Raw genomic sequence first — 19,026 nt, 5'->3', positions numbered from 1 at the left:
ATGTTAAGAGTGATGAGATAAAGGGAGGCTTGATAGGTTCCTAGATGAATTTGTTTCATTTAATCACTGTAGACCTCTAATTACCCTTCTCTTTAAACCTGTAGAACCTCCATTTTTGAATGAGTTGGCTCTAGCAGCTCACCTAAGAGGAAAATTATTTTCTAGACTGCAGTGATGGTGGCCAGAATACTAGGACTATGGGGAACACTTGGAGGTTTCCATATCAGTTTTTGAGTATTGTAGAGAATCCAGCTCTTTGAATTTAAGTTGGGTTGATAGGTGGCAAATGATAGAGGAGTAGTGGCAAGCATTCTTTTACCATATGCATTTATTAATAACAAATTGTTCTTTGAACAGGCTTGTTTCTGGTGCAGGAGACATTAAACTTACCAAAGATGGCAATGTTCTGCTCCATGAAATGGTGAGCTATCCATGCTTGCTTTCCCCATAATATTTATAAGCAGACATTAAGAAAAAGAAGAATGCTAATCTAGATTTTTTTTAATCCAAAATAGGCACTTAAAACTGTAGTGTTAAGATAAATTAGGTTAACTTCCACTTGTCAGCAGCTTTTAAAATTTTATATGTATCCTGAAAAATGGCTGAGGAATACCTTTAAGTTAAAGTCATTTTAAAAACACACTATCTTATTCTATGTTATCAGGGAACAATCAGTCACCCTTTGCAATTTTAGTAAATGTATTCATCTTTGAGATGGAAGGATTTAATCTTATGTTGGAAGTGTCATGTCAACATAATACATGCCACAGCAATTGTTTTATTGTACATTTTTCTGCAGTCTTGAACTTTGAGATGGGTGTACTAGCCAATTAACTTCTTTGTTTAGCTTGTTTCAGAATAGTTCTACTCACCTAATAGAGACTAAATAGGAAGAGTTTTGAAATTTATGAAATGAAGCTCAATTTCATCTTTGTATTTGTTGACTGAATGTAGAGTATTGATACTCTAATTAGCCTGCTTATTGCTTTGCTTTTCCTTTTACTCATCACTTATTTCATTTTAAAGAAATCTGTTGTCTCCTTTGTAGCAAATTCAGCACCCAACAGCTTCTTTGATAGCAAAAGTAGCAACAGCCCAAGATGACATCACTGGTGATGGCACCACTTCAAATGTTCTGATTATTGGAGAGCTCCTGAAACAGGCAGATCTCTACATCTCAGAGGTATTTACATTTCATGATATATTTTATTCTGAAAGGAAAATAATGTGTGTCGAGTCAAGTGAATTAAGTTTAAAGAATAACCTTGTGTTAGTGGAATTATGTGTTTTCTGAGATTTGATTTACCCATTTTGACAAAAGAGTAGTTCATTAATTAAATTGTGTCTCCATGTATATTTATTGACTCAACAGAATGTAAATAAAAGAAAATAATAGTGCAAAAAGTTGAGTGACTGTTTATTGAGAGATTTTTGTAACTGATTTGCAATATGGCTCCTACTTCTAACCTTCTTTTCTACCCATATTAGCCCCATTGCACTTAAATATACCATATTTAGTACCATTTCTATGCCTTTTTTTCAGGCTCTTCCTTCTCCCTACAATGTCCTTAGCTTTTCTTTTCAACATTCACAGCTTACTGATCCCTCAGGACCTAGCTCAAGTCACATTTTCTTTCTTTCTTTCTTTCTTTCTTTCTTTCTTTCTTTCTTTCTTTCTTTCTTTCTTTCTTTCTTTCTTTCTTTCTTTCTTTTTTGTTTTGTTTTGTTTTTAGGCAATTGAGGTTAAGTGACTTGCCCAGGTCACACAGCTAGTAAGTGTCAAGGGTTTGGTCTGAGACTGGATTTGAACTCAGGAACTCCTGACTTCAGGGTCGGTGCTCTATCCACTGTGCCACCTAGCTGTCCTCTCAAGTCACATTTTCTAACTCTACATCATACTTGCAATAACCTTTTCTTCCTTGTAACTTCTATAGCATTTATTGTCTATACTGCTATCTCTCCTATACTGCTTTGTGACATCTTTCATATGGTGGTCTTGTATTGCTATTTAATTTTAAATGCAGGTCTGTCTAGTTTTCCCAGATAGATTGTAGCATCCTTTAAATCAGGAGCTGTCATCCAACCTCACAGCTCTCCTTCTTGTTCAAAAGAATGTCACGAGAAACTTTGTCAGATGCCTTGGTGAACTGTGGATATACTGTATTTATCTCCCTGATGCCCCGTTCTCTTTAGCCTGTCAAAGAAGGGAATGAGGTTAGTTTGATATGATTTTTTTTTAGTGGAGCCATGCTGATTTTTAGTGATTAGTACTGGTCTTTCTAAGTGCTCACACATCATTCAATAGTAATTTGTTCTGTAATTTAGTTGGTCTAGTTACAGAGAGATTTTTATAGTCTCTGGAATATGGATTTTGAAATTGGAGACTACATTTGGTTATTTGTGTGGCCTCCAGTCTTCCTACACTTCTCTGTTACTCTCAGTTCTTCAAAATTCACTGATAATTATTTAGTAATAACCTCCACAAGTTCTTTTTAATAAAGGATAAAAATTTTGGGTCAGGACACTGTAACTCATTTAGAGCAACTTGCTGTTCTTGTACTAGTTCCTTGGGCTTCAATTCCCTCTTAACTATTTTATTTTACCCTTTACAGGCTAAAGATAGTTTTCTTTGATAGAGAGGATAGAATAGGAGCAAAGGAGGAGTTTGAGTAGTTACAGTCTCTTTCTGTTTGCTAATATGGCACCATCCTCCTCAAGCACAAGACCTAGCCTTTCCTTATTCTTCTTATTCTAAATGTAGCCTAAAAAGTTCTTTGTGCTGTTGATGAAGAATGCTGCCCACTTCCTGACAAAGATGTAATAGCTTAAATACTCACAGTGACATACACATTTTTGGACATGACCAGTATGGGAACTTCTTTTGCTTCACAATTTATATTTGTTACCAGTGTTTTGTTTTTGTTTTCTTTTTTTTGAGGTGGGGTGGGGTGGGGTGGGAAAGAAATAAAAGGGAAAGAAAATAAATACTTGTTAATTGGAAAAAAAATTTAATTAAAAAAAGTCCTTTGTGGTGTCTTTAGCATTTTTTGCAAATTTTATTTCATTTTATTCTAAGCTTCATCCTTTCTAAAATTCTTATAGATCCATGTTACTTTTTTTCTTCTTCTTCCTTAGTTATGTGCCTTGGTGTCTTATGTTTTGTAATGTTATTTTCTCTTGTGAATTAGATGTCTTGACCACCATTTTTTTTTCTTTCTTTCTATGCCATCCATGATCTCTATAATATACAGATTTACAGTTTTATCTGGGAATTCTTCCTCCTCAGTTTTTAGTTTAAAGTCTTCTTGATATATTGACAAGCTTTCAGTCAAATACATTCTTCTCAGTCATCATGGAATGTGTTCTATCTTCAGTCAAGCATTCGTTGTTTCTCGTAGATTTGGAAAATCAAATACCATTCTTTAACACAACCTACATGGCAAATATACACTTCTTTTATCTTACTTTCTCTTCCAAAGTCCCAGCCTGCAAATGGAAGAAGAAATGAAAATTAACTAATTTCCTTTGGTTCTTCATTTCCCTACCTAGAGGACTTCATCATTCCCAGTTTCATAGTTTCAGAGTTTCTTTTGGTGACATGATATGCCCTCACATAAGTCACTACAACTGAGTGATAGTTAGCAGATTTGTTAAATATCACCAGACTCTCCTTCGGGTTCTGGAAATAAATATGTTCCAGGTTCTAGGGGTCTGAGGCCTCCTGATACAAGTGTTGCCTTAGAAATGGGACTGCCTCACTTTGGGGGGAGATTCACAGATGCAATAAAGCTGAGCAAGAGGAACACATTACATCATAAGTGAGTTCCATGAATATCTGTGCCCTGGTTCCCCAAATTAACTACTTCCTTTAGCTCTAGACAGACAAAAACAGTGGTAACCGTTGCTTGTCATCTTCCACAGAGAGCACTGATAGAACCATTCCCCCTGAGAACTTAATCAGCAATTGAGACTTTTGGGGAGATATAGACACATTCATAAGAAGAAAAGAGGGCCACGCTCTCCCCAGAACCTCTCCAACCATCTTTAAATAACACAATAAAAGAATTCCTGAAGCGGCAGAACCCGCAAGAGGACAGGGTGAAATAATTTTCCAGCCAAAGACAACTTAGAAGGTTTGCAGGAAAGGTCTGTTGCATCTGGGTGAGAGTGGAACACAGTCCAGCACAGGCCGAGCCAGCACAGATCAGGCCCCAGCAAACCAGGAGCAGGCCTTGGGAGTCACTGAATCAGCAGTGGCAGTAGCTGCTTCTGGAGCTGTCAGCCCACAGATGGTAAAGGGATTGAACAACCGATCAGAAGGAGATTACAAGGGTATCTTTGCTGGCACTGGGGACAGGACTCTGTTGCTTTGCCCATACCCAGGTCTGGGTCATAGTTGTGGGTGTGGGCAAGGAGGAGCACTAGCACAGCAGAGCTTTCAGCTGCAGTGGAGTAGGGCAGTTCACAGTTCCAGGGCAGGTAAGAATGCTTGTGTTAACTCACAGACCAGAGCACAGATCAGAAGAGTAGTAAATGCACCTCTCCTTAGATCTTACCACCTTGGAAGAACTGAAAACCTACAAGTCCCTAGAAGTATCTCTGAAAACAATTGCACAAAACCCCTGAAGATTAAGACAGTATGTCCTCCATCCTGGAAGCAAAGCCCCCCTTTAATAAAGAGTTAAAAATCAAGAAATAGACTGAAAAAATGGGCAAACAACAGAAAAATTATGACCATAGAAAGTTACTATGGTGAAAAGGAAGATCAAAACACACACTCAGAAGAAGAGAACTATAACTAAATCAAAGCTCCAGCATCCAGAGCTTCCAAGAAAAATATGTATTGGTCTCAGGCCATGGAAGAGGTCAAAAAGGATTTTGGAAATCAAGTAAGATGTAGAAGAAAAATTGGAAAAGAAATGAGAGTGATGCAAGAAAATAATGAAAAAAGGGTCAACAGCTTGGTAAAGGAGACACAAAAAGAACTGAAGAATATAACACCTTAAAAAACAGAATAGGCCAAATGATAAAAGAGGTACAAAAAGCCAATGAGGAAAAGAATGCCTTGAAAAGCAGAATTGGCTAAATGGAAAAAAAAGGCACAAAAATTCACTGAAGAAAAGACTCCTTAAGGGAAGCACAAAACTGGGAAAGAATTTTTACAACCAGTGTCTCTGATGTGGGCCTCCTTTCTAAAATATATAGAGAACTGAGTCAAATTTATAAGGATATAAGTCATTCCCCAATGAATAAATGGTCAAAGGATATGAACAGGCAGTTCTCAGATGAAAAAATTAAAGCCATCTATAGTCATATGAAAAAATGCTGTAAATCACTATTGATTAGAGAAATGCAAATCAAAACAACTCTGAGGTACCATATTACACCTATCAGATTGGCCAACATGACAAAACAGGAAAATGATACATACTGGAGAAGATGTGGGAAAATTGGAACACTAATGCATTGTTGGTGGAATTGTGAACTGATCCAAACATTTTGGAGAGCAATTTGGAACTAAGCTCAAAGGGCTATAAAAATGTACATACCCTTTGACCAAGCAATAGCACTTCTAGGGCTGTATCCCAAAGAGATCATACAGATGGGAAAAGGAGCCACATGTACAAAAATATTCATAGCAGCTCTTTTTTGTGGTTACAAAGAATTGGAAATTGAAGGGATGCCCATCAGTTGGGGAATGGCTGAACAAGTTGTGGTATATAGATGTAATGGAATACATTTATAAGAAATGATGGGCAGGCAGACTTCAGAAAAACCTGGAAAAAGTTGTATGGATTGATGCTGATTGAAGTGAGCAGAACCAGGAGAACATTGTACACAGTAACAGCCATGTTGTGCGATGACAACATTGACAGACTTAGCTCTTCTCAGCAATGCAAGGATCTAAGACATCTCCAAAAGTTTCATGATGGAAAATGCTATCCACATCCAAAGAAAGAACTATGGAGTTTGAATGCAGATCAAAGCATACTATTTGCTCTTTTTTTCCTTCTGTTTTGTTTTGTTTTCTATTTCTTGTGGTTCCTCCTATTGGTTCTTATTCTTCCTTACAACATGACTAATGTGAAAATATGTTTAATAGGAATGTAGATGGATAGCCTATATCAGATTGTGTGACATTTTGGGGAGGGAGGTGGAAAGGGAGGGGGAGAAACATTTAAAATTCAAAAGCTTATGGAAGTGATTGTTGATAACTCAAAATAAATTAATAAAAAAGAAAAAAAAAGAAAAGACTCCTTAAAAAGTAGAATTAGCCAAATGGAAAAGTAGTTACAAAAGCTAACTGGAGAAAATAATTGCTTAAAAATCCGAATTGAGCAAATGGAAGCTAATGACTTTAAGAGAAATCAAGAAACAATAAAAGAAAACCAAAAGAATGAAAAAATAGAAGACAATGTGAAATATCCCATCGGAAAAACAACTGACCTGGAAAATAGATCCAGGAGAGAGAATTTTAAAATTATGGGATTATCTGAAAGTCATGATTAAAAAAAAAAAAACCTAGACATCATATTTCAAGAAATTGCCAAGGAAAACTGCCCTGATATTCTAGGCATGGGTGGGAAACCTACAGCCTTGAGGTCACGTGTCATCCTCTAAGTCCTCAAGTGAGGCCCTTTGACTGAATCCAAACTTCACAGAACAAATCCCCTTAATAAAAGGATTTGTTTATTAAAACTTGGACTCAGTCAAAAGGCTGCACCCAAGAACCTAGAAGGCCACATGTGGCCTTGAGGTTCCCCACCTCTGTTCTAGAGGGTGAAATAGAAATTGAAAGAATACAATGATCATCTCCTGAAAGAGATCCCAAAATGAAAACTCCCAGGAATCTTATAGCCAAATTTCGGATCTCCCAGGTCAAATAGAGAATATTGCAGCCAACCAGAAAGAAACAATTCAAGTATTGTAGAGCCACAAGGTAACACAAGATTTAGCAGCTTCTACATTAAAGAGTCAGACGGCTTGGAATATGATATTCTGGAGGGCAAAGAAGTCAGGATTACAACTAAGAATCATCTACCCAGCAAAATATAATCCTTCAAGGGAAAAAATGGATATTGAATAAAATAGAGGACTTTCAAGCATTTTTGATGAAAAGACCAGAGCTGAATAGAAAATTTTACTTTCAAATATAAGACTCAAGAGAAGCATAAAAAAGTAAATAGGAAAGGGAAATCATAAGGGATTTAATTAACTGTTTACATTCCTACATGGGAAGATGATACTTGTAACTCAAAAACTTTCACATTATTAGCACAGCTAGGAGTATATATAGACAGAGGGCACAGGTATGAGTTGAATATGAAATGAAAAAGCTAAAAAAATAAAATTAAGGAGTGAGAAAGAGGAATGCATTGGGGGAAAGGGAAAGGAAAGGGTAGAGTGGGGCAAATTATTTCACCTAAAAGGCAGGAAAAAGCTTTTACAGTGGAGGGAAAGATGGGGAAGTATGTGTGTGTGGGAAAGTGAGTGAACCTTACTCTCATCAGTATTTGCTGAAAGAGAAAATAGCTTACACACTCAATTGAATATAGACATCTATCTTACCCTATAGAAAAATAGGAGGGGAAGGGGATAAGAGAAGGGGGCAGGTGATTAGAAGGGGCAGCGGTAGTCAGAAACAAAACACTTTTGAGAGGGGACAGGGTGAAAGGAGAGAGAGAGAATAGGACAAACGGGGTGTGGGAAGGAATAGGGTGGAGGGAAATACATTTAGCAATCATGACTGAAAAAAAATTTTGAAGCAGTTTTCTATGATAAAGGCCTCATTTCTCAAATACATAGAGAACTAAGTCAAATTTATAAAAATAGGAGCCATTCCCCAATTGATAAATGATCAAGAGATATGAACAATTTTCAGGTGAAGTAATTAAAACCATATGAGAAGGTGCTCTAAATCACTACTGATGGGAGGAATACAAATTAAAACAATTTTGAGGTAGATTTATTAGATTGGCTAATAGGACAGAAAAGGAGAATGATAAATGTTGGAGGGGATGTAGGAAAAATGAGACATTAATGCATGGTTGGTGGAGTTGTGAATTGATTCAAACTTTTTTTTGTAATTTTATTTTTTTTAGTAAATTCATTTATTTTTAATTTTCAACATTCACTTTCATAAGATTTTGAGTTCCAAATTTTCTCCCCATCTCCCCCCTCCCATCACCCCAAGACGGCATGTAAATTGATGTAGGCTCAACAAATACATTCATATTAAACCTATTTTCACATTAGTCATGTTGTAAAGAACTAGAACCAATGGGAGAAACCATGAGAAAGAAGAAACAAATAAAAAAAGAGAGAGAAAACAAATAATATGCTTTGATCTGCATTCAGACTCCATAGTTCTTTTTCTGAATGTGGACAGCATTTTCCATCATGAGTCTTTTGGAGTTGTCTTAGATCCTTTCATTGCTGAGAAGAGATGAGTCTATCAAAATTGGTCATCACACAATGTGGCTGTTACTGTGTACAATGTTCTCCTGGTTCTGCTTACTTCACTCAGCATCAGTTCATGTAAGTCTTTCCAGGTTTTTCTGAGGTCTGCCTGCTCATTATTTCTTATAGCGCATCGTATTCCATTATATTCATACACCACAACTTGTTTAGCCATTCCCCAACTGTTGGGCATCTCCTCAATTTCCAATTTTTTACCACCACAAAAAGAACTGCTATAAATATTTTTGTACATGTGGGTCCTTTTCCCATTTGTATGATCTTTTTGAGATACAACCCTAGAAGTGCTATTGCTGGGTCAAAATATAGCCCTTTGGGCATAGTTCCAAATTACTCTTAAATGGTTGGATCAGTTTACAACTCCACCAACAATGCATTAGCATTCCAATATTTCCACATCTTCTCCAACATTTATCATTTTCCTGTTTTGTCATGTTGGTCAATCTGATATGTGTGATGTGGTACCTCAGAGTTGCTTAATTTGCATTTCTCTAATCGATAGTGACTTCGAGCATTTTTTCATATGACAATAGATAGCTTTAATTTCTTTGTCTAAAAACTGCCTGTTCGTATCCTTTAACCATTTATCAATTGGGGAATGACTTGTGTTCTTATAGATTTGACTCAGTTCTCTATATATTTTAGAAATGAGACCCTTATCAGAGACAGATTCAACCATTCTTTAGAGTAGTTTGGAACTATGCCCAAAGGGCTATAAAGCCATGCTTACCCTTTGACCTAGCAGTGCCACTACTAGGTCTGTATCCAAAAAGAGATAAAAAACAGAAGGGAAGAGGACCTGTATGTACAGAAATATTTATAGCAGCTCTTTTCTGGTGGTAGGGAGTTGGAAATTGGGAGGATGCCCATCAATTGAAGAATGACTGAACAAATTGTGCTGAGTGATTGTGATGGAATATTGTTGTGCTATAAGAAATGATGAGCAGGATGTTCTCAGAAAAACGTGGAAAGACTTATATGAGCTGGTGTGAAGTAAAGTGTACTCACAAAGTAACAGCAATATTGTAAGATGATCAGCTGTGAATGACTTAGCTCTTCTCAGCAATATAGTGATCCAAGACATCTCTGAAGGACTTAATGATAAAAAACGCTATCCATCCCCAGACAAGGAATTGGTGTCTAAATTCTTTATTTTTCTTGAGTTTTTTTGGCTGTGTTTTCTTTCACAGTATGACTAATATGGAAATATGTTTTGCATGACTATATGTGTATAATCTATATTGGATTGCTTGCCTTCTCAATGAGAGGGGTGGGGAGGGAAGAAGGGAGAGAATTTGGAACAAAGTTTTTAAAAAGATGTTGTTAAAATTGTTTTGACACGTAATTGGGGAAAAAATAAAATACTAAATACGTTTTTAAAAAAGAAAAAGAAGAAAAGAGGGCCTACAAATCCCAGATACTATGACTTTCCACGCTTGAGAGAGAGCTGGCTTAATCCTCTTCGTCTCATGATCCAGGCTTTTTCAAAACCATGTTCTTGTGAGGTAGAATAGTGGTGTCTCACTGTCACCAGCATGCCACTCCAGCTGATTCCTTGGTTAAATACACTTCAGGCCACTCTGATCCTTAGAGTGGAATTGTTAAAAGTTATTTCCTATGCTAATCAGCTTTGAATACCAGTGCCTTCCATAGTACTCAGTACACCCTGCTTATGAGGCTGCTGACAGTGTCTTTTCTCTTAGGTGTATTCTTTCCTTCTGTTCACCAAACCAGTTCCCTGAGTTGGTCTTTCTGGGTCCCTTTGGGTGGAAGTATCACCAGGCTGAGATCACAAATGTCCTTAATTACCTTCCACATAAATTCTTCTCATCCCTATCCCTCAAATATACAAGGTAGTACCACACTATTGGCAATGGTGTGGCAATCTACAATCTGCCTTGCACCTTGTATTCCTTCATTCCTCCTTGAGGGGCAGATCATTCTTGTTATGTATTTTCATGGGAGTTCCCCTGGGTTATGTTGAATTCTGGTATGAAACATGAAAGAGTGAAACTTCATCCCCTGAGAAGGGGTACCTTGTGTCATCAGGCTCATCTTCTTTATCCGTGAATGAGCCTGAGTAATGGATGTCTAAGGTCTGAATGTGTACTGTGGGAGATGTGTTGGTGTTCAGGGAGATTTCTTAGTTTGAAGGAAGGGCACTTTCCAGTCCTTTGTCCTCCTGGTGTGTTCTGAGTTCTCACGCCTGTAACCTCTGCACGGCTTGCACCTCAGTGGTAGAGGCCTTTCTCAGCTGACTGGAGTCAGCAGTTGTCTGGTCTCATGCGTGTTTGTGAGACAGAGGCATGGGCAGATGCACTGTGAAGAAAAGCAAGCTCCCCGAAGTGACGTGGAGCACACTCTCAGCAGATTCCACTGTGGAGAGAGCTTGGGTCTGTTGCATATGGAAAGTGTAAAGGCTTAATGTCCTCATTGTCCCATTATACCTGAATAGCCCTGGTGATAGGGCTCTGTACAGAATCATTGTATACTTAGCTTCTTCTGAGACTGCCTCCAGAATTTGACATTAAATGACTTTTTTTTTAAGGTCACACTGGTAGCAGAGTAGAGACTCAAGCCCAGCTTTTTTTTTTTTTTTTTTTTTTGGTTAGGCAGTGGGGTCAAGTGACTTGCCCAGGGTCACACAACTAGTAAGTGTTATGTGTCTGAGGCCGGATTTGAACTCAGGTCCTCCTGACTCCAGGACCTGTGCTCTGTCCACTGTGCCACCTAGCTGCCCCATTCAAGCCCAGCTTCTATAACCCTAAATCTAGTGCCCTTTGCAATGCCTCATGCTTATCTGCTGGCTATGAAGCCATCATGATTGCTCGGAGACTGAGCTGGCAGGGCCTATTATGTGGGTAGGTAGTGTGTCCTCAGAATTGTGATAAACCCACTGCCACTTGGGAGCAGGGTTGGGTAGGTATGGAAAATGGCTGTAGGAACTTCCTTTGCCACCTCCTGCAGGACTTCCTGGTCCTTTGGCATCTCTCACAACCCCTGATGTACCAATATACATTCTGGCCTATGTTGGGCCACTGCAGATGACATAGTTTATCTGGTTCAAATCTGGGCATCAGATGGTATGCCTCCTTGTCTTCATGTGACTACTGCCACACATCCTTTGTGATAGCTCAGCCATACTTCTTCTGGTCCTCCTGGTCCAGATATATAACTCCATTCCCAGCTTCTGCAATGGTCCGTTACCCTCTGCTAGCATAATCTTGGCTCCTGATAGGTACAGGAGAAGGAAAACAACACCCAGTGCTCATGCCAGCAGGACGAAACATAGGCCTTTTACCAATGTAATAGACTTTTCTGGTCGGTTATTGTTCTAATAGTGTGTCTGTGCTAGGCCCCTTCAAGATAATGTCAGACCTCCAAGGTACTTAAAAAAAGTTTTATTTATGACTTTTTTTATACCAGATTCATCTGATAATATGCCTCCTGACACAAGATATTAGTTACAAAAAATTACTGTCTTGCAACTAAGAAAAACAGACAAACCCAACTGGCACAGATCTGACGATACATGCCACTTTAGTCTCCTACTAAGTGAAAGGGAGGTTTGCCTCGTCATGGATCCACTGGAACCAATATTATTTATTTCATCTGATCTGAGTTCAGCTGCTTTTTGTTGTTTTCATTTATGTTGCTGAGTCATTGTGCATATTGTTGTTCGGGTTCTGCTTTAATCTGCATCAGTTCATGCCAGTCTTCCTATATTTCTCAGAATTCTTCATATTCATTGTTCCTTAAGGCACAGTAATAATTCCATTAATTCATGTACCATAATTTGCTTAGCCATTATCCAACTGATAGACTTACACCTTGTTTCTAGTTTGTTGTTACCAAAAAAAAAGTGCCACTATGAATATCTTGGCAAATACCAAACCTTTTGTTTTTGCCTTTGATCTCCTTGGAGTACATGATATGGTACTGAATAAGTAAATTACTTTAGGAGGAATTGTCATTTTTATTATATTGGCAATGGTCTACCTTTGAGCAATTAACATTCCTCTAATTATTTAGGTCTGTCTTCATTGCTGTGTAGAGTGATTTGTAGTTTTCCTGTAGTTCCCATGTGTCTGGTAGCTAGACTCCTAAGTATTTTGTCATTAATCATAATAATAGCTAGTATTTATATAGCACTTTATTTAGGGTTTGCAAAATGCTTTACAATTATTATCTCATTTGATCCTCGCAGCAACCCTGGGAGGAGTTGTATTATTCCCATTTTTCAGATGAGGAAACTGAGGCAGACATAGGCTAAGTGACTTGCCATATTAGATAAATAGTAAATGTCTGAGGTTGGATTTGAGCTCTGGTCTTCCTGGCTCTAGGTCTAACACTCTATCACCTGGACCACCTAACTTCGCCCTTTTAGTACATTCTGTAGTTATTTGAAATGGAATTTCTATTTTTTTTTTTTTTTTGCTTTAAGCTGAGTTTTGTTGGCAATATACAAAAATGCCAATGAATTATGTGGATTTATTTTGTATCCTGTAACTTTGCTGAATTTATTAACTGTTTAAATTACTTTTTAATTGACTTTTTAGGGCTCTCTAGATGAACCATCATATTATCTACAAAAAATGATATTTTTTTCTCTTTGCCTGTATTTGCAGCTATAAACTTTCCAGCCTTGAAGGCTACTAGACCTGCTACTATTTAAACCCACCTCACCACTTCCTTTTGTCTGTAATCCCAAGTTAATTTGTCTATGTTTTAGCGTGAAGAATTAGTACTGCTCTGTCAATCACTAGACAGAAACACAAGACTACAATCAGCAGACATAGAAACTACTTGCTAAAATACTCTAAAATCAATACTCTCTTTGCTTGCTAGGCCTATTAGCTGCTGCCCACTCCTGTTATACTTTTGATATACTCCATAGTATGCTAGTATCATGCTATATAGATATAGGTGGATCATTAAATATTTGTTGAATTAAGGAATGAGTATAGCAGAAATTGGAAAATGTATTCTACATTAAAAGGTATTCCATTCAGTGTGAAGGAAGACGGTACGGCTCCCCTCAGTCTATGTTTGAAATTTGTATCTTGGTAGCACACTGTGATCCTCTGGCAACAATAAGGAAAAAAAAAACCTTCTCCAAAACAAGAGAACTTCAGAAATTTGACCATATTTTAAAAATAATTATTTGCACCTGTGTGTAGTTTAGAATTCACACAGCCTCAGGGCAATTTGGAGACAAGGGAACCCCAGGGTGTGCTTAAAACACAGAGAAGAAGACCATACTAGGTCTTTTGCTAAACTTTCTTTTCAGCAGACCCCAGGAAAACAGACCACCTCTAAAGAAAGTAACACTGACATCTGTGTGAATGTATCTCATGAGTAGGGTGGTATCAACCAAAAATATAGTTATGGAAACACAAATGAGATGTACATAAATGCCCTGGAAGCAATGCTCTTCTAGTACTCTTTGGGAAAAAAAAAGACAACTTTTTGGAGGAAGAAGTAAGTAACTCTTGCCAAAATTTGCTATAACAGTTTTATTTTTATCTGAAATTTGGTACCATTAACCTTCTGGTAGGCTTCTTTTCTCCATACTTGCAGTGGGGGAAAAATGCCAGTTTCTAGATGTGGAAAGTGACGAATGTCATATTCATTTAAAGGCTTAAAATTCTCCTCTAGAATAACATCCCATCGTATAGCAGTTTCAGATATTACCCCTAAAAGACACTCAGACTGAATTTTTGCAGCCACAGGCAAACATTAAAGGAGAATCCAGAGGAAGAGTTCTTAAAGGTGGATCTTAATGGATGGACAGGGAAAAATAGTAGCAAACAAATCATATGGAAAGCTTGGGCAAGAGTTCCCTTCTGCTGTACAGATAGTACTGATGTTGCTAAGTTCCCGTAACATTGGGAAAACATTTTTGATCTCAATATAGGCTGCTTTTAACTATAGATTTCCCTCATGACACCATTTAGTGAGGTATGTAATGAAAAATAATTACCATGTTTGGTTTATACAAAATTACCATATAAAAGATATATTTGCCGTAAAATGTTTTTTCTTTTAATTTAAATAAAATGTTTTATTCATCATTACTCCTCTCCTAGTCTTTATCACTTTTGTTTTCTTATTAAGAACTGTGATTTATAGGCTGTACTCAGTGTTGGTTTAAGTCAAATTTTGAAAAAAAACCAATGACCTATATCTGTACCAATATGGTTTTCTTTCAAATGATACTAATTGCAGAATTTTTGCCACTGGACAAAATGCTGGTAATATTGCTTCATCGATACCTAAGTATGATTTGTATTTTCTTTGGTTTAAACTCTTTGTTAAGGCAGTATTTGTACTTTCCCTTTGCATTAAAAGGAGTCTCTTTTTCTTTCTTTATAAAATGTAAGTTAATATTTTCGTATTTAAAGGGGAAGTACATAGCAAACATTAGTACTATTATTGGTTTTCGAGTAATAATGAATTACCCATTTTACTTAGAGATAGCCTGGTGTACTGAATGGAGGGCTGCCTTGGTTCTAGTTTTGCCCCTGACATGTATTAGCTGCGTGTCCTTGGGGTAGTCACTTACCCTTTCAGCACCCCAAGTAATTTTTTAAGGCAACAAGTGACAGAAAAGTTGCTGACCTACACCAGTGTTGGGAATTTTTGCACCAGAAATTCCCCATACCAATGAAAACTCAGATCTGGATCAAAAAAACCCCTTAATTACTCAATATGCATGGTTATTGCTGATGACAAAGAGCATGTAGATATACTGTACATTAAAACATTATGCAATCTCTGACATAAGAAAATGTTTGCATCCATTTGGATGGCTTTAATAATGGTGATTTTATGGCAATATCATTGTAATAGGGTCTGCATCCGAGGATAATAACTGAAGGCTTTGAAGCAGCAAAGGTAAAAGCACTTGAAATTCTGGAGGAGATTAAAATAGAGAAAGAGATGACCCGAGAAATCCTTCTAGATGTGGCTAGAACATCTCTCCGTACGAAAGTTCATGCTGAGCTGGCCGATGTATTAACAGAGGTATGTGTTAAACTCTTTGCTTGCAGCATTAGCATTTTCTCAAGCCACCTTTCAAATTATCACAGAAAGTTTATTATAAATTTAATAACTATTGACAAGGGCAGATAACCAAGTAAACATACAAAAGAACTTCTGGAATCTTATATAAAACTTATTCAGGAATGTTTGTTGTTATTGTTATTAATTGTTCAGTCACGTATGACTCTTCGTGACCCTGTGGACCATCGCGTACCAGGAGTTTCTGTCCTCCACTGTGTCCCGAAGTCTGTCCAAGCTCATGGTCCTTGCCTCTGTGATACTAGCTATCCATCTCATCCTCTGCAATCCCCTTCTCTTTTTCCTTTCAATCTTTTCCAACATTAGGATCTTTCCCAATGAATCCTGTCATGTCATTATGTAGCCAGAGTGTTTAAGCTTCAGCTTTAGTATTTGACCTTCCAGTGCATAGCCCAAATTCATTTCTTTAAGTATTGTTTGATCTGATCTTCTTACTATCTGAGGGACTCTCAAAAGTCTTCTCTAGCACCACAGTTGAAAGTATCGATTCTGTGGTGCTCAGCTTTCCTTATAGTCCAGCTCTCACAGCCATATATTGCTACTGGAAAAAGGTGTCTAATAGAGTCTCTGCCCTGCTGCATTTGTACTCCAAAGCCAAATTTTTTTTGCCTTTTATTTCAATCATCTTTTGATTTCCTACTTTAGCGTTCCAATCCCCTGTGATGAATGTGACATCTTTTTTTGATGTTGTTTTTAGAAGATGTTGTAGGTCTTCATAGAAGTGATCAACTTAGGCCTCTTTGGCATTAGGAGTCGGAACATAGACTTGTATTAATTACTGTGCTGTTGAATGGTTTGCCTTGGATTCAAGTAGATATCATTCTGCATTTTTAAGATTATACCCCAGTACTGCTGTTATAACCCTTTTACTGACTATGAGGGCATCTCCATTTATTCTAAGTGATTCTTGCCCACAGTAGTATACATGGTGATCATTCACCCATTCCCATCCATTTAAGTTCACTGATACCCAAGGTGTTGATAATGTTTGCTCTTACCATGTCTTATTTGACCATATCCAGCTTATCTTGGTTCATAGATCATACATTCCAGATTCCTATGCAATATTGAGCTTTCCAGCATTGGACTTTCCTTTCATCACCAGACACAACTGTAGCTGAGCCTCCTTTCAGTTTTGGCTCAGCTGCTCCATTATTTCTGAGCTACTTGTAGTTGTGCTTTACTCTTCTGCAGTAGCATGCTGGATACCTTCCAACCTGAGGGGCTTATCTTCTGATGTCATATATTTTATAATTTTAATACTGGGGTTTTTGTGGCAAAGATGTTAGGATGGTTTGCCATTTCCTTCCCCAGTGGGTCACCTTTTGTCAGAACTTTCCATCACGACCTGGCCGCGTTGGGTAATCCTGCACAGCATAGCCCATGGTCTCATTGAGCTACACAAGCCCCTCCACCATGACAAGGCAGGGATCCAGGAGGGGATTTAAGAACGTAGAATCAACACATTGACACAGCAAGTAAATGCATTTTTTCCTGTATCCTTTTCCAAGTCCTTCTGAGGTTCTGCTGTCTTTGGTTTTGAATTTGTTTTATTCGTGGATAAGTATGTATGTAGTTCTCGTTCTCCTCATAAGAGGCAGCAGCGGCTGGGAGGACCAGGAAAAGCTTGATGTAGAAGGTAAGCTTGATCAGAGTTTTGAAGGAAACAAGGGGTTTTAAGAGGAGGAGGTGAGGAAGGAGTGCACCCCAGTTATGGTGACAGCCAGTGCAAAGGCCCCGAGTTGAGAGATGGAGGGTCATAGATGAGGAGCAACAAGAAGGCCAGTTTGGCTGGATTTGTAGAGTGAATGAATAGGAGGAGTGCATGATAATTAGTGTCAAACAGAGGAATTTACATTTGATTCTGGGCCAGTAGGGAAGAGCCGCTGGAACTTATTGAATAGAGGAATTGATATCAGCGGACTTATGCTTGTGGAGAATTGTGGAGGATGGGTTAGAAAGGTTAGAGCCTTGAGGCTGGGAGACAGTTAGAGGGCTATTGCAATAGTTCGGGAGGATGAGAACTTGAAATGGGATGGTGGCTGTTGATGCAGAGACAAGGAGACAGATGTGAGAGATATTTTGAAAGTAGAGACCACAAGATTTGGCAACTGATTGGATTGTGAGGTGAGTGAGAGTGAGGAGTTAGGGATAATACTGAGATTGCAAACCTACGTAATTGGAAGGATGGAGGTACCTTTGGCAGAAATAGGGCAGTTTGGAAGAAGAGTAGGGTTAGGGGGGATGGGTGGGAAAGATAATGAGTTCTATTTTTGAATATATTGAGTTTGAGATGAGAATTGGGGTTTGAATCCTGGGTCTGTCATTATTATCTGTGTGATCTTGGACAAATTGTTTAACCTTTCTAGGCCACACTTTTCTTATCTGTAAAATGAAACAGTTGGACTTTATGATCTCTAAGATCCTTTTCAGTTCTAAATCTTATGATCTTGATATGTTACTAATTAAAGTTAGGTTTCTTGGTGAGTATAGGGTCAGAACAAAAGGAGTTGTGTGACCTTAAAGTCATAGCATTCTCAAACTATGGTAGTCTAATAGTTTGCTTTCCTCTGTGGTATTACATTTGCTGAGTGAACTGGAATACACATTACAGACTGCTCCAGCAGATCAGATTAGTGTTGAAGAGAGCCTGAAAAAGTCTTTCTACCCAACTATCCTGTTAAAATATTCTTGGTCAGTTATTAAAAATATTTCTTAGGTGATCTCATATTATTTGTTAGATTACAGATTATTTTATGTCAGTTACATTTTAGAGTGTCAGCCTAATCCCATCAGTAAACTATCTCCAAATCAAATTTTTGGATTATTTCTGAGAGAGTTAGTGTACTCTAATAAAGTGAACACTGGTCTAGGAGTCAGATGTCCTGGATCTTAGTCCTGGATCAGCTCTTAACTTGATGTAGGACCCTGGACAATTCACTTAAACTTCTTGTGGTCTCAGTTTCTGACCTCTAACTGAAGATGCCCCTTCCAGCTCTAAAAGACTATATGATTGTATATCTCTATGGCCGGTCAGGTCCTCTCCATTTTTTGTAAGGTCTTCTTAGCAGCAATTAGAGCAATGCCAATTGTTGAGTTTGTATTTGTATTTTGGGCTACAAATTAATTTTTAGGCATGTAACCCTCTGTCTGTTTACTACAGGGTGTAATAGAGCCTATATATATATATATATATATGTATATAGTGTTCAGCATTTTTATTTTTGCATCTAATCTTGTGTAACTTGGAGGGGAAGTAAGGGAATAATTGGGGCAATGGGTTGTGATTTAAGAGTCCAAATTGTCTCATGGTTGTATTTGTTTCTGTTATTATAGGAGGTGGTAGAATCTCTTTTGGCCATTAGAAGACCAGGTTTTCCTATTGACCTTTTCATGGTAGAGATAATGGAGATGAAGCATAAGTCAGAAACTGACACAACGTAAGTCGTATAAAATGTTGATAAA

At 37.8% G+C, this 19,026-nt stretch overlaps 1 protein-coding gene across 2 annotated transcripts in view; it reads left to right on the top strand.

Moving 5' to 3' along the window:
• LOC114043176 (T-complex protein 1 subunit zeta-like) overlaps window positions 1-19,026 on the top strand; it is a 37,874-nt gene that overhangs the window by 3,281 nt on the left and 15,567 nt on the right. For both annotated transcript variants that reach the window (XM_027862182.1, XM_027862183.1), the window contains exons 2-5: window positions 358-421; window positions 1,049-1,183; window positions 15,331-15,504; window positions 18,898-19,001. In XM_027862182.1, coding sequence (XP_027717983.1) covers window positions 358-421; window positions 1,049-1,183; window positions 15,331-15,504; window positions 18,898-19,001 — 477 coding nt within the window. The remainder of the gene's footprint in view (window positions 1-357; window positions 422-1,048; window positions 1,184-15,330; window positions 15,505-18,897; window positions 19,002-19,026) is intronic.

The sequence above is a fragment of the Vombatus ursinus genome, unplaced genomic scaffold (assembly GCF_900497805.2).
Source record: "Vombatus ursinus unplaced genomic scaffold, bare-nosed wombat genome assembly UNPS02014768.1, whole genome shotgun sequence".
NCBI lineage: Eukaryota > Metazoa > Chordata > Mammalia > Diprotodontia > Vombatidae > Vombatus > Vombatus ursinus.
The sequence above is the reverse complement of the archived record's forward strand: the minus strand, read 5'-3'. Positions and strand labels throughout refer to the sequence as shown.